At 37.4% G+C, this 15,102-nt stretch overlaps 1 protein-coding gene across 2 annotated transcripts; it reads right to left on the bottom strand.

Annotated features, from left to right (window-relative positions):
* Nucleotides 1-23: 23 nt before the first annotated feature.
* LOC132259816 (transcriptional coactivator yorkie) lies at nt 24-14,982 on the bottom strand. Of its 2 annotated transcripts, none has more exons than XM_059757601.1 (7): nt 13,857-14,982; nt 3,844-3,998; nt 2,970-3,125; nt 2,621-2,736; nt 2,396-2,555; nt 2,271-2,332; nt 24-2,191 (listed from the first exon to the last, which is right to left on the bottom strand). In XM_059757601.1, the coding sequence occupies exons 1-7, from the start codon at nt 14,474-14,476 to the stop codon at nt 2,102-2,104; spliced, it is 1,359 nt and encodes a 452-aa protein (XP_059613584.1). In that variant the 5' UTR covers nt 14,477-14,982; the 3' UTR covers nt 24-2,101. The 2 variants fall into 2 exon arrangements, with proteins under 2 accessions (XP_059613584.1, XP_059613585.1); XM_059757602.1 differs by having other exon boundaries at nt 3,030-3,125.
* Nucleotides 14,983-15,102: the final 120 nt, after the last annotated feature.

The raw sequence follows: 15,102 nt of genomic DNA, 5'->3' as shown, positions 1-15,102 counted from the left end.
GCGAGCAAATCATTCAAACTTGATTATATCGTTAAATTTTTATTCAATGTAAATTACTTTTTATGATACATTCATAAATACAAAATTTCCTTTCTATGCAACCATCAAATTTGTTGAATGACAAATAATACTCTTTCTTATAAAATTCCTTTTCTATGCTTCTGTTGTACAAAAAATTGAGCAATGTTTTTTCCAAAGCCATGAGATTTTCCCAAAAAAAACAATGTAATCCATTCCAGCTCAATTGAATCCTCTGAACGAGGCACTTTCTCTGTTTTACATACAATTTCTTTTACTGCTCATTTGTCAGATAAATTTGCATTGCAAATTGCAGACAATGATTAGTCTTCTATTCCTTGTGGGCAAATTTTAATAATCGGGATTACAAAATTAACAATATTTATTTGGCAACAGTCAAATCTCTTCGGTTATAGAGACTTGTGTGCTTTGCAGGGCAATTTTCAATGCAAAGAGGATTGTCTTAGGCTGGAGAGTTGAGAATTCTTAACTTCGTCGTACTTTTGATTTTTTTTCCTTTTCATATCACAACATTTCTTGGCTTTCCCGCTGTCAATGAACGCTTTTTCGTAGATTTTCTTCCTGCATTTCTCCTAACACGACAGAAATTGTCATATTTTACGTAATTTTGGACGGTTTACTCGTATTTGATCGTGACTTCTCTGTCCCAACAGGCTTCTTCACTTCCTGAGGTCAGAAGTTGAAATCAAATGAGGTTTCTTTATCCAAAAATTCTTCAGAATATGTGACAACAAGTCTTTGAAATGATGGTTTCGACCAAAAATTATTGCATTTCTCACCGAATGTATTGAAAAAATAACGATATTTTTCTTGATTTTTCACTATTGCCTACTAAGATACGTATTTTTACTATATTTATCTCTAGATTTTACTAAATTTTCAACTATTCAATGAATATTTTATGGTAAAAAAGATGGATCTTAGGTTAGAAAGGCAAAAAATAAGATTACAATTGAAAAATTATAGTTCTATCTTCAAAGATTTATATCCTAATCGCATTTACTTATAACTTTCTATCCATCTTCTTGATTCAAATTTAATTTTTATAGCATCAAAGAGCAGTCAATCACCAAACGAAGAACTTTTTAGATTGAAACCTCAGGAGATTTTCAAAATTTGCCTTTTTAATTCAAGCATTTTTATTGCATGAACCTCAAGCCTGTCAATTCAGCGAATTCCTGACGCTCATCTTATGTGAGAAAATTCCTTATTTCTTGTTCATTATAAAAGATCCTAAGTTCTAAAATAAAAGGTAGGAATAAAAGCCATCTTACATCCTAAACACAAAAAACAGAAATTTCTTCCTATCCCAATTATTCCAGTGACTTGTGGAATTCTTCACTGGCTTCCTTTCGGGTGAGAAGAGAAAATTTTTCATGAATTTGACATACTAACATTATAAATTATTATTATTCTTGTAGAGCTATAATTACAAGGCACTTAAGTTTTGTTTTTGATACGTGATTGCTTTTACATCTGCCTTTCATCTTAAATACATAAACTCTTCATAATCTTACGCTTCTAAAAAACGATCTATGCTTCTTTTATCACTATGCTATGTAAATAATTATGCTTATATCATAACTTTAGATATTAAGACTTAATATCAAAAATACATACAATGATAAAACTATCATATAAAAATGTTTTCTCGTGTAAAAATGATGGACGTTCATTGCTTGTATGTTATAATCAACATTTAATATTGCATTTTCACTATTCTTCTATCATCTCTTCTCAAAAATTTTCACATTACAAATAGCTTTGCAAATTTTTCTAGCAAGAAATCAGTTCATTTCAGCTCTTTTTTTTTATTCTTTCTATGATTTACAACAGCAAAATATAGCTTTCATGCACATACATTCATGTCTATTCACACACTCACACATTCGTTCCTGATACTTTATATAATCTCAAAATCTAATAGAGAAATATAAAATTTATCATTCTTTTAACCAATAAAAATATAAGAATTTACTTTAAGGCACTGATTTTCTCCTCTAAAAATCTAATAAAACTGACTGCAAATATTCCATCACTGTCGGTATTCTTTTCTCCCTTTCTAGATCCACGTTAGACTGTCCGTTTTCACCTCTGAATCCATTAGATTATCAACATCGTCCAAAATATCATTGTTGAAGCCTTCACCGAGCTGCAAAAGTGAACAGAATACAAAGAAAAACGTCAATGAGTTTAATTTAAGTACGAGTTTGTGTAGATTTTGAACTTACTTGTAGAGAAGGGACGAGATCATCTGTATTCTCTAAAGTACTCGTTTCCAGATTTCCACTTTCTGCAGGACAAAATAGTTACAGACATTCTCCGGGACACTCAATTGCAATTTAAATTTACTAACCACTTATACAATCCATGCTATCATCCATGTTGGCGAGGAAATCGGGGGTGTGTGGCATTGAGTAGTGATTAGAGGTGAGGCTCAGGCCGCTATCGCCGGATTCCTGTCGCGAGTGGTCAGTCACACCCGGTAGAAAAGGATCCATCTGGAGACTGATTGTCTGTAGAAAGAATGGAACAATTAATATTCACATGCCTCAAGAATAACTGTAAGACAAATACTGACCTGATGTTGAATTTCCTGTTGGCGCTGCTTCAGATATTCACGCTCCTTCTGCAAATTCTGAATATTGAGCCATCCTCCGGCATTCCTTGACAATTCTTGTCGCTGAAAATGCTCCGCTGAAAGTAAACAACTCAATTAGTTCATCTCACATTTGCCAGAACTTCTGTTCTTAACAACAACTCGAATATGTATCACACTTTCTATCAATTGATGCGCTTCTAGCCAGATTTGTTGCTTCCTAGAAGCGCGGCAGATGCGGGAAAAAAGATAAGCAAAGGATCACGCGAAGTGTGATTAATCAATTGGCGGGAAAATTGAGGTATTGGAAGTAATAGTTCAATATACGTACGTATTCTTGGGTCGAACCAAGAAGTTGTACGGTTAATATGGTTAATAAAGTAAGTTTCACCAGCAGAAGTCATTGCCTGCTCCCATCCCTCTGGCAGTGGCCCCAAAAGGGGATCAGACGCCACCGATGAGGACGACAACTTTGTCACTGGAGTGCCTGAAAGGATCGAAGAAAGAGTCATTACTATCCTTCACTACATGTTCATATATCATTAACAAAAAAATACCCCATGAAAGATTTATTGACCACAAATTGATGTTTCGCGTGTTTCTCCTCTATTTCAACATGCCCTCAGCAAAATAAAACCACATCAAGACAATTGAATCTCCTCTTAAGATTATATGCAGCTTGTGTACATATGAAGTGATAAGGAATCACTCATTGAACCTCTCAATAGATAATAAATTGACACATTTTAATTAAATCCCCTCAAATCAGGCAAGACTCGTGTTTCTTTTTTTCTGTATTTCAGATTAATCAGAGTAGATGAATTAATAGGCAGACAGCATGTGAGTCATCTGTCAGCATGAATATGAACATTGGTAGAGTCTTATCACTAAATGTTCCTCCCAAAGTGCATTGCGCGGGTCAAAGAGCCGTAGAAATCGCGTGGACTTTGATTTACACTCTCTCACAACATTTATATTCTATTTATAATGCCCTCCCTCATCAATTACATATATTGCTCCGATCTATCTGAATGTTATTCTACTCAAAAGCACTGCATCTGCACTAAAGGGACATGGACTATCGGACTTTTCTAATCTTTCAGTTACGTTCAGTTCAATTCGGGCTATGATTAGCATTTGGCATTAAAATGATATTTCATCAATCAATCTAGGTGCATTAAGGAGGAAAAATGCCTTCTTCTCACCGCTGCTCTGCTGAATTGCTGCGGGGGGCTGTGGAGCTTGCTGGGGTGGTGGCTGACTCCTTAACAGTGAATCTGCACTCTGGTGGGCGGCTAGAGCTTGCTGTGCTGCTAATTGTTTCCTCGGGTCTTCCCACTGAGTCGTACGTGTCATATGACTGCAAGGAGGGAGAAACAAATACCAGTTACTACAAATTCCTTTGAAAATCGATAAAAAAAAACTATCAAACAGGTGTCACACAATCCTGAATAGCCCTGTGAAGCTATAGCAACGCCGACAATCCACAACAAGGGTAGAACGAAAGAAAGAAAAAAAACACTCCTTTTGAGTATGCTAAACGAAATAATTTGGCAAAGGAAACTATGAATGATGAACACATCGTCAGTGACGTTCAATTTTTCAGAATGTATGACGTCGTGTTGAGGAAAATTTACGCGATTTTCTCAACATCATCTGCTGACCATTTTCAGCCATTCACCAAATTTTATATTATCCCACACTAACTCACACTCACTCTCTGCTCTTCTCACTCTAAATAACGAAGAACGCACGCTCTGAGTCAAAATCGAGAGAAGTCACATGAGTGCTGATTAAAAAGAGATCCTCGTGTATCTATTTCAATGAAAATTGTATGTATCTCATGTTATATATAAAATCTACATGTAAACCGGATGTTAGAGGAATAATATTTTGGCAAAGAGGCAGTATGATTATTTGAAAACTACATGACGCCAAGTAATTTTCTCTAGAGTACATCTTCTCGAAACAACTGCACATTTTATTATTTCATCTTTTCTCTCAGTGGAATTACAATTTCTCCAAATTTTCTTCACTAAAAGTCTTCATGGCCTTGCGATCAATGTACTAAAATGCGCGCGCATGTATAATTTTATTGAAAATCGGGAGGAAATGGCGCCTTAAATCTGACTTTTACACTAATATAACATATAAAAGCATTAAATTTAGATCAACATTGCACATTAGAGACACAAACATACAAATATTCTGAAAAATTCCCCATCAATTAAGTGGATTTCGATAGACTTTATTGTTACCTGTAAGCAGTCATACATCTGTTTTCCTCAATTAATTCATTAACTGGCGAATCTTCGGCAGACATACATTTTGCAAAATTATATCAATGTTGTATATTCTGTATATGAGCAAATGGATGAAAATTACAGAGTGAGAGAAAGAAAGAAGCAAAACAACTGACCATATAGCAAAACATCTCATCAGCCGACCATATAAATTCTCAATTCTATAAATATCCAACGCTTCTGTAAACCCCTTTTTCTCCTCCTTCCTTGTCCATACAAAACGCCCTTGCTTTTCACAGACTTTTCTCTCTCATTCTCTATTCATGTTCCATCCGAGAATCCCTAGTTTTTCCCGCACTTCCCATTGAACTAGTTTCAATTTTGGCTCTTAGTGAGCAAATAAAAGTGAGGAGAAACACGATTTTCACAAGAATTACATAAAATATTTCTTCTTTATTGGCTTCACTCTTCACAAAAATTGTTATTTCACCAACAAAAATAAGCTATGAAATTGTGGAAAAGACCTCGAGTAATTTACTCTTAAATTATTACGTGCCAATATTTAATAATAAAACGTGTTGGAAAAATCTCAATATTTCTCCTCTGTCTTCATTACTCAAAATGCGCGCGACTCTCAAAACACATTCTCTTCAATAACTTCAATTTTATTTGCTAAGAAAAACAAACAAATGATAAGCCAAAGTATGAAAATCTAATTAGGTTTCGATGTAAGTTTACAGATCTCACATAGTTAATCCTTTAAGACCATGTGAGACACATTTGTCCCATGAAGAGGATAATTTTTTGCTCATATTTTATATTTTTGTTAAGAAGAGATGCAGTTTCTTCGAATTCTCTGACTCAGACAAATTTCAGATTGATCCAAAATTTACAAGATTTTTTATGAAATCAATTTTATCTTACAAAATTGAAAGAAAAATGCTAATTTTGATTCCTTTCATAATATAAAATATTTGAAGAATAATAAGAAACTATGTCACCCTGTAAGTTTTCATGTGATATATATGAAAAAAAAACACATTCTCACTGAAAGCGAGCATATCGTGGCTGAAGTTGAATTCAATCCTTATGCACAAGAGCATTTTCTACACCTGAAACAAGCTACACCTCAGTTCTTGGAATTGAAAACAATTCCACACAAACACACAACAAAATAACTCTGTGCGCCGTTCATTTTCATAAATGGTGAAACAACACCACTTGGATTTCAACACTCACACACTCGTTTTATCTTAAATGACTTAAAGTTGTAATAAACAAGTTGTAAAAAACCAGCGTTGGTCTGCGAGATGATCAGAGTAATATTGGTTATGGTGAAGGTAAAGAAAAAGCAATCATAACTAGAGACTTAATTCGAAAATATTGTTGTATGAAGAGTTGGTTTTGTGGTTTGGAGACTTTTTATAAAAAGGGTGTATTACTCAAGTTTACTGCCTTAGTTGAACCAAGATCAGAACGATCTGCTATGCAAGCTAGGCCGTAATATAAACTTACATAACACTGGAGGAGTTGATAAGTCTACATCTCTGTTAATTCATTACCTATCTAACTGCTTATCTACCAGATTACTCCTTATAAGACCTTCTTTTGTGCACACGTGTTGGCAATTTATTAAAATCTCGAGTCTCTTTTTACTTTACTCAATTTGCATAATCAGGAACTGATCATTTATGAGAGAGCAATAGAGGTACAAAATTCAACAGAGCGACTGTATTTGTCAGTGATTTCATGACTATACAGCCCAACAATCGCACACAGGTAACATATAAAGATAGGCATAAAATTAAATAAAACATGATGAAATGAAAAAAGTACTTGTCTGAGCACCTTTGCTTCCATGTATTGCTGAGTGCGCAATCCGGTTGAGTCTCTCTCTCTCTCTCTCCCTCTCGTACCTTTCTGTTAGTGTATAAAACCGCTGCTTACTTTTTTATACACACATCCTCTAATGCCTTTACCTTCTATCTTTCCGTTCGTTTTATACTGATTTCACCTATACGAAGAATTAGCAGCATACAATCCATTTCCTCTCCACCATCTCTGAATCTCTTTCACACTCAAACACAATTAAACATAATTGGAGACCACCACAATGAAATATATACACAAACTTGATAATATATACTTAAATTACACTGCGACTCAATCAATTTGGTGACTTTCCGACCTGTGTTTATCGGCAAATATCAAGAAAAGCGATTTTAATCAACTTTGTCTTCACCTCTCTCTCTCTCTTTCTCCCTCTCCCTCTACGAACATGAGTTCAATCCGCGTCATTGCCAAGAAAAAGAACTACATCTTTTTCAGAACATTTACAAGAATTTTCAAAACACTGATCGAAGGAAACACCTGAATAAAGCCGATAAAGAAAATTGAGATCAATGTCCAAGTGAAACACACAGAAATTTAAGTCATAATGTATGCATATTGAGGAAGAAATTTTAAAATATATTATTTATAAAAGCATCACGAGCTCGAGTTGAGGCTTTTCACTCGATTCACTCTATTTAAAATGAAAATTAAATAATTAATTCAACTTTGCCTCAGCTTTCTTAAAACAACAATCATTACATGATGACTTCTCAATTTAAATATCAGAAGAAAAACCTGAACATATCATTTTCCTCATGCAATGCACACTGAGATATTCTGTTTTTCAAATCAGATATTATAGATTCCAATGGTCATTTCGGTTGAGGAGGAATAAAAGTTGTTGACACAGTGAATTAATTACCGCATTTACGGTGACACAGCGCGGCGTCTACAAATATAAGACTGTGAGCAATGAAAATCTATTTTCAGCTTCCTGCACATGTTTCTCAAAAGATCTCTATTCTTCCACTTTCCATACGCGATCTTTTTTTCGGAAGATCGCACGAATTGATCACATCCAACAGGATAAACTCTCAACTTTTCTAGGGTTAATAGATTGCAGAGGCGAGAAAAAAAGAGTCTGTATAATGCCATGGGGGCGTTGCAATCATATAAATTTAGTCAAGTGTGACTAATCGAAGTGTGATCATGGGTGGGTTTCCATTCCAATTACGTATTGCCAACTCTCAGTTTATAACATATAGGCTCAAGACTTCATTCAAAATCAATTTCCCATTTGTATTAGCCAGTGGCGTAGCAATTAAGACCGTTTTCTGTTCTCTATCATTCACACATTTAGCTTAACCCTGAAATTGCAGAAACCCCTCAATAGAAAGCAGAATGCAAAGAGATGTTGTCCGATTTGAGGAGATCTACCTGACTCTTTAAGACGTAGACATAACGATTGTTTACTTAAAACGTGTGCTTTTTCTTGAGACAGAACTTTACAAACCAATAATCAAATTTTCTATTTTCAAAATCACGTTTATCGATAAGTGCAATTTATATGCCTGTCTAAGGCGTTTAGAAATATTCTTTTAATTGCCATTTCATGTGAATATGGCAACTAATACTGCCCTGACTATCTTCAAATTCATACACTTCGTACAGCGATAAACACTTGAATATTTGTCATTTGAAGTTCGTGAGTTGGATCGAGATTTTGTTCGTATGTCGTGTCGATAGACTTTCTTTCTTGAGTCCTACAGAATGTCATAACTTTTTTCGTATGCGTAGGATCTTTCGTGTATCTGATTTTGTCTAGTCATGACATGTTCATATGACATTCTGTTGGATTATAATTCCTATTAGGCAAAGAAAGCCGATAAAGGGTAAAAAGGTAAAACTACGCCTCTGGTACCTACTTCTCTAGCTTTTTATTTCATTTCACAGCAACAGCTTTTAGGTTGTGATGAGAAGCCATGCAGCCTTGTGATTTTACCCTGAACCAAATTATCTTTCAAAACCTACAAAATCTATTGGCATGTGAAAGTCCCTCCCTGTTCTGGATAAACAACCCAAAAAAGATGGCGTGCGATTGCAGAGCCTCGAGGAAAAGTTCTCATCTCCCCATCTTCAATGAATGTCGCTCACACACTTGGCGTTCTTAATTCTAGCATTTGTCTATTTTTATTTACGATTTGTCATACAAGTGGCGCCTTTTGCTTTTCATCTCTACTGTCTGAAGGCGCGTTCTGGGTTGTATTTTAGGAAAATCTCTTCAGACAAAAATATAACGTCTTCAGTACTCTTTTTTTTTACATCTGTTTTCATCGTCCAATTTCAATTTCACTCCGTCTCACTCGTTCCCATTCGCGAGTATCGTGACATCGGTGACGATTTTACACTGTCTTTGCGGTCATATTAAATATTGTATACAGCTAAGAATTTTCCCCACTAATAATGAAATCTACAGGGTTAATATTGTATCCGATCGAGGTGTGTGATCGTGATGTTTTATTTTCTCACCACTTGTGCGAAAATATATTGACGTCTCGGTTATTTTCAGGCAACACCATCGCGAGAGATTTTCAACGTAGTTCTGGGTAAACATATTCTCAAAAAGAGTGCCACAGAGAGTGTGAGCATTCTCTTCGATGGCTGGCGACAAGAAGTTGGCACTTTGATAATGAAGAAATAAACAAATAAAAAAAATATGCTACGACACTCTCTTACTCGTTCGCACAATGATCTCTCTCTTCTTCATCGTCAAACTGTGGTTATTACATCCAAACTGTGACAATACAAGACACTTTCATTCAGCCTTTAGAAATAATCGACATCCCACACTTCTCTTCATAAAACACACCTCAAAAATTCATATATTGCCCAATTCACTCTTCAGAACTTAACTGGAATTTCAAAGAAGCTAGACAACAAACTTCTTCCAACTCTTTGCCACCCCTTTTTTACTGTATGTGTTTGAGTTTTTGTTTCACCTCAAGTGAAATCTTGCAATTTTGCAGCCACGCAAGGTGAATTGCACCAATAATCGTGGGATTAGCTTCGTGTTTAATAAAATTTCCGTGCATCTTCTTTGTCTATAATAATACTATATTAATATATTATTATTTAACATACAAACACTGGTGGCAAGTTTCTCTTATTTTACACAGATAGCACAGATACAAGAATGTCTGATGAATTCAACAATCAATCTTATTTTGTATCCTTGATACGAAACCCATTCCGTTAGGCAATCCAAATATAATTGACACCTTTGGAGAAATTCGATTTTAAATCACAATTATTCACCTTGGAAGAAACACACTCGACATTACTATTATTTCTTATTCACACCACAGCAGAAAGTTTGACGGAAGATTTTAATACTAAAGCAGTGTTGCTTAGTGAATTACAATTCCCTTTCTCATGAGAATCACATGAAAGTTCTCACAATTTATCCTAGAACTTCATTACATTGTCATGATCACACGTTTAGGAGTGTGGAATTGTTTCTTTTTTTTTAATGAAAATATCTTTGAATTACTGCAAGGCCTTGATAGACGTCTATCTTTCAAGTCTCTTAAAGCATTTGGATAGTGAATAAAGCGGCGACGGAAGAAAAAACTCGAGAAAAGTCGACGTTTTGCCGCCTGAAAAAATTATATTGTGTGTTTACTTTGGCGCGATTGTCTTATCTCAAGTGGATCTTGGAGGCTCTATGAAAAAAAAATGAATAATATATTACATAAAAATTCAGACACACTGTTAATTACGCCAGAAATAAAACACTCTTCCTTATTATTTCAGGAAAATGAGTGATTGTGCTTCAAAATTTATTCAATTAAAAAAAAATAGGGGCATTTTTATGTAATTAATTCTACTTCTCCAACTATTTTGAAACATATCATATTTCTTTAGGGTGTCACTTTGAATGCATATAGGAAAGAAATTATTGAAGATATTCGACTCTATTTATAAATTTCTGGGAATGCAATTATCAGCGTCTTTCAATTCTTATCATAATATTTATTTGTCATTTATGAAAAAGCACTGAATGGACGGACCGACGAATGAATGAACACGACATCGCATTATCCGCTTAGTTTTGATCCTTTTACTCACAACACTTTTTAATGCTATTCAACTCGATTTGAAAGAATAAATAAATCCCCTTCGATTTATCTTTCATTGATATCAAGACAATATAAAATGATAATGATTCAACTTCATTTCACAAAGTAGTTATACTTGAGCAGAAAAAAATACACAAATCGTGTCTCTTCTTCACTGCTAATAACTTAATGCGATGACCTTTTATTGTGAAGAAATTTTCAATCGTGATCTTCACGAGTGTTTCTGTGATTCTTCTGCCATTTCAAGACGCACAAATTGCCATTTCGATGCGCACTTTTTCCACCGCTCATTCATACGCGATCATGATTTTTATTTCACCACCATATTAATTATATAATTTATCAAAATGTACTATTTTTATACCTCAAACATTGCGTTTATCTTACCCATTTTCGCTTAGATAACGTCACAGATTCGCAACAAAATGGATGTTGATCTGCGATGTTCGCGACATGTGAATACGACCCAATTTGTATCCGGTTCTGTCGAAATTCTCAGAACAAGTGATTTTCCTCATATGCGTCACCACAAGTAATCACCAAATGAATTCACCGAAATCCCTTTCTGCAATAGTGAAGTCAATTCTCCTCACCGCACTGCATAACTCACCATGCTTCTCCTCAGCCTTGTTTGGTATTCCAAAAAAAATGGTAGCAAGGTCAAGAGAATCGAAATTCACTAATAAAACATCCGCCTACGACTGTCATGCATGATCTTTGGCCTGATCTCTTCAACAGTCTAGCGTCACATTTCCCTTGCAAATCTCTCACCCATTCCAAACGTAACACTCCAGCATTACCCTAATTCACTCATTCAATAAAAAAGAATTGTTATAGCCTCTCTAATTGAGCAATGAAGATGATATGAGGGGAGTTTTTTTCTCTCTTTCCCAATATGTGATCATATTTCCATACTTTGATTGACACAATTATGCTCTCTTTATAGGGGAAAATCACTTTGCCTTGAGTCTCTCCCAGACATTATACATATACACTACACATTGTCAATTAGTCAATAAAGATATTGTCTGACCAATAGGGGTGCTCATATTAGTACTTCTCACGCTATAAGATAGTCAACAGTACAACACTGTGCATATCGCGATAAAATCAACAAATGCAAGAAATTGAAGGATTTTGGATGTCGCATAGCATCACGACTATTCGATTCTAATCATATTTTAATTTCGTTGGAAAACTCTTCCAGACACTTTAATAGATCGCGCATACTTATCGATGTCCTTTCTTTTACTCACGGCAGACTTATTTCCACGGCCACAACTGTACATGCAATTCGATTTCACATAAACTGACCCATCATTCCGACTATATTTCAACCTCTCACAAACCCTGGCTATGTTGGACTTTTCGCTTGTGATAAGATAGTAAATTAAAGTGAAATAGACTTGATGCTTATCACAGTGCGTTCGTCAGTGACAAGGTGACATCAAGTGAACAATTCTGGAGCGCAGTTCAATCGCCAGCGCAAAGTTGGGGATCATCAGCGGCCACCCGAGTAGAATTATATCCCAACAGCTGAACAAATTCTTGATGAGCAGCAGCACCACACATACAGAAACTCTCTGGACAATACATTAAATTCAGTATCTCTTTCACACTCACTTCCTCCTCAAGCATGAAAAGGGGTTGGTCAGTCCATTCGCCCCGAAACAGCCTCGTGAATTGTGGGAAAATCACACTCGATGAACAACCTCTTGGGCACAGACCCATAGAATAGCAACAAGTTGCTAAACTGGTGTTTAGTCATACACATTTTTCTTCTTTTTCACTCTCTCAACACACACACATCATCACGGACTTCTTCGACTTGTGCTCCCTCTCGCTCGCGCTCTGTGTTTCTTGTTAAAGTATAAACTCCAAGTCCCAATATATCTTCACATACAGTCTGATATGAAATTCCCAAGTTGGAAATGTTGATTTTTGCCAGCAACCACAACAAAATAACTACATATAAAAATACTGCATTAACTTATCACAAAGAGATTAAAGGAAAAGGAAAATTAAGTAAAAAAACAACTCCCAATCCAGTCTCCAACGAGTTTCCCCCTCAAACCAGAAGCACTGGCACCGCGCCGCATAAGAAAGCTGATTTGCGAGCGAGATCACAAAGGAATAGGCATCGTCTATCTCTGGGTAATTTAACAAACGTTAATTGAGTGGGGAATTTTTCAACCCAGCGAAACTCCATCAAGAGAGATTCTCCCTTCAGCGCAGAATTTTTATGTATGGAAGATCACCAAGATCATACATTTAGTCAAGATATCAATAAATGCAAACGTCAATTGCAATTGTGAGACGCCCCAGAAGAGACTTGAAAAATATTGAATGCCTGCTTGTCTTACTCATACCACCTTTTTCCACTCATCATCGTGGCAAGTTGAAGAAATCAATGGAATAGAGGAAATTGCTGAAGACAGGCCCAAAGCCAGGGTGCGAAGGAAGGGAGAGAGATGAATACAGAGGATTAGAGTTTGTTGGACATACGTAGAGTAACAAGAAAATCTTCATATACACTCTCAGAAGCACACAATCTCGAAATTATCCCAGTTAGATCACACTCAACTATAGAGTTGTACTCTGGACAGGTAATCGCACTTGATCTTAATGACAATGCGCTGCAGGAAGTGCATTTTGGGGGCCAATTGGCAAAAATTATGCGCTCTAGAGGAGAGCAGGGCCAATTCGAAGAATACTGAGCAATACTACTTCCGCTTGTATTCCTTATCTCGGAAGTTTTAGGGCCTTAAGTATCCTTGCTAGAATCTATTAGGATTTTCAGGAACTGTCGGGATTGGTTTCCGAATGCAAAGGAGTGAATTGCGTGTGATTTACACTGCAGCGGAAATGTAATCTCAGTGGGAAGAGAAAGAAGAAAATTGGGTGAATCTCAGCTATGTGCTGACCATTCCCAGCTTTCACTATTCCTTCGAAATGGCCCAATCTCTCCTGTCGCACTGTGGAATTGAGGACGTGTCGACTTACTTGAGATAGTAGATCTGTCCCTCCGCCGTGCGGGCTTGTTCCCATCCGGCCGGCAGGTCACCGAGTTCGTCCTGGAGCTGGATGGCACTGATCACGTCGTAGCTGCGCTGGGACGCGTGCACAGCCTTCAGTGGCGTCTGTGGCTGTGCCGGCGTTTGGCTGGCCGCTGGGGCGGCGGCTGCGGTCTTCAGGCCCGCTGCATGAGTCTGCTCCAACGTGGCAGGGCTACTGTGGGCCCGCGAGTGGCTGATGGAGAGGCGCTGCGTGAGGACACTGCTGGCCGGGGCGGCGTTGCCCCCAGTCGCGTACACGATCGTGGTGCCAGAACCAAAGGCCGAGTCGTTGCTATTCTCGCGCGAGTGCGAGACGGAGGGCGACTTGGAGCCCGTGGACGGCGGGTTGAAGAAGGAGTTGGGCAGCTTGCGCATCCGCAGTGGGATCTGCAATGGGCGATTTTGCTCGCTGGGCTTGAGGACTGTGTCGAAGAGCGCCTGAAGCTTCGTGGCGGAGTCCTCATCCATGCGCACGACTAGATTGCTCTGCTTCTGGTCTGCATTATTGTTGTTGGCCGTGTTGCTGAGATTGCTGCTGCTTCCGCCACTGCTGTTGTTGAGCGCCATGGCTGCTGTTCAGGAAGACACACCAGCGCGCGATCACTGACCGGAAGTTCTCCTGGGTAATTTTATCAACGGCGCGCGATATGGGAAAAACTGGCCAGTTCAGCGAAAGCGCCACTTCACACAGTCACCATCTTTCTTTTCCACACACTGTGCCTCGATCGGCCCCCGCTCTCCACGTCCTCAGGTGTGCTCTGGGGCAGGTAAATTCAATTAAATCCACCCTGCGCCACCATCAAACACACTTGTCCGCAGCTCCAGTTCCCTCGGACGTCGTCACAGGCCAGATTCCTCTGGACACGCACACAAAAAAACAAGTACAGGGGGGACGAGAGCTTTCGCACCGTGCAAATGTTGGAAAAGCAACTTTGCAACGCCGAAATATCAGATATAGCGCAACAAACGGCACAAACGTCTTAAATAAAGATGGAAGGGAATTAAAATAAGTAACTAAATAATCAGATCCACCACCAAACAGAACACGTCTAACCCCAGCAACGTCTTTTATAAAACTGCGGAAAAGTGGGCTTATTTGGGCGGAAAAGAAAGGGACGACACTAGTCGAGAGCGAGAGAGTGAGATGGATATCGCTGTTATACAAATCTGTTATACGCTACCAGCGCCTCTGA

The sequence above is a fragment of the Phlebotomus argentipes genome, unplaced genomic scaffold (genome assembly GCF_947086385.1).
Source record: "Phlebotomus argentipes unplaced genomic scaffold, Phlebotomus argentipes genome assembly scaffold_18, whole genome shotgun sequence".
Lineage (NCBI taxonomy): Eukaryota > Metazoa > Arthropoda > Insecta > Diptera > Psychodidae > Phlebotomus > Phlebotomus argentipes.
The sequence above is the reverse complement of the archived record's forward strand: the minus strand, read 5'-3'. Positions and strand labels throughout refer to the sequence as shown.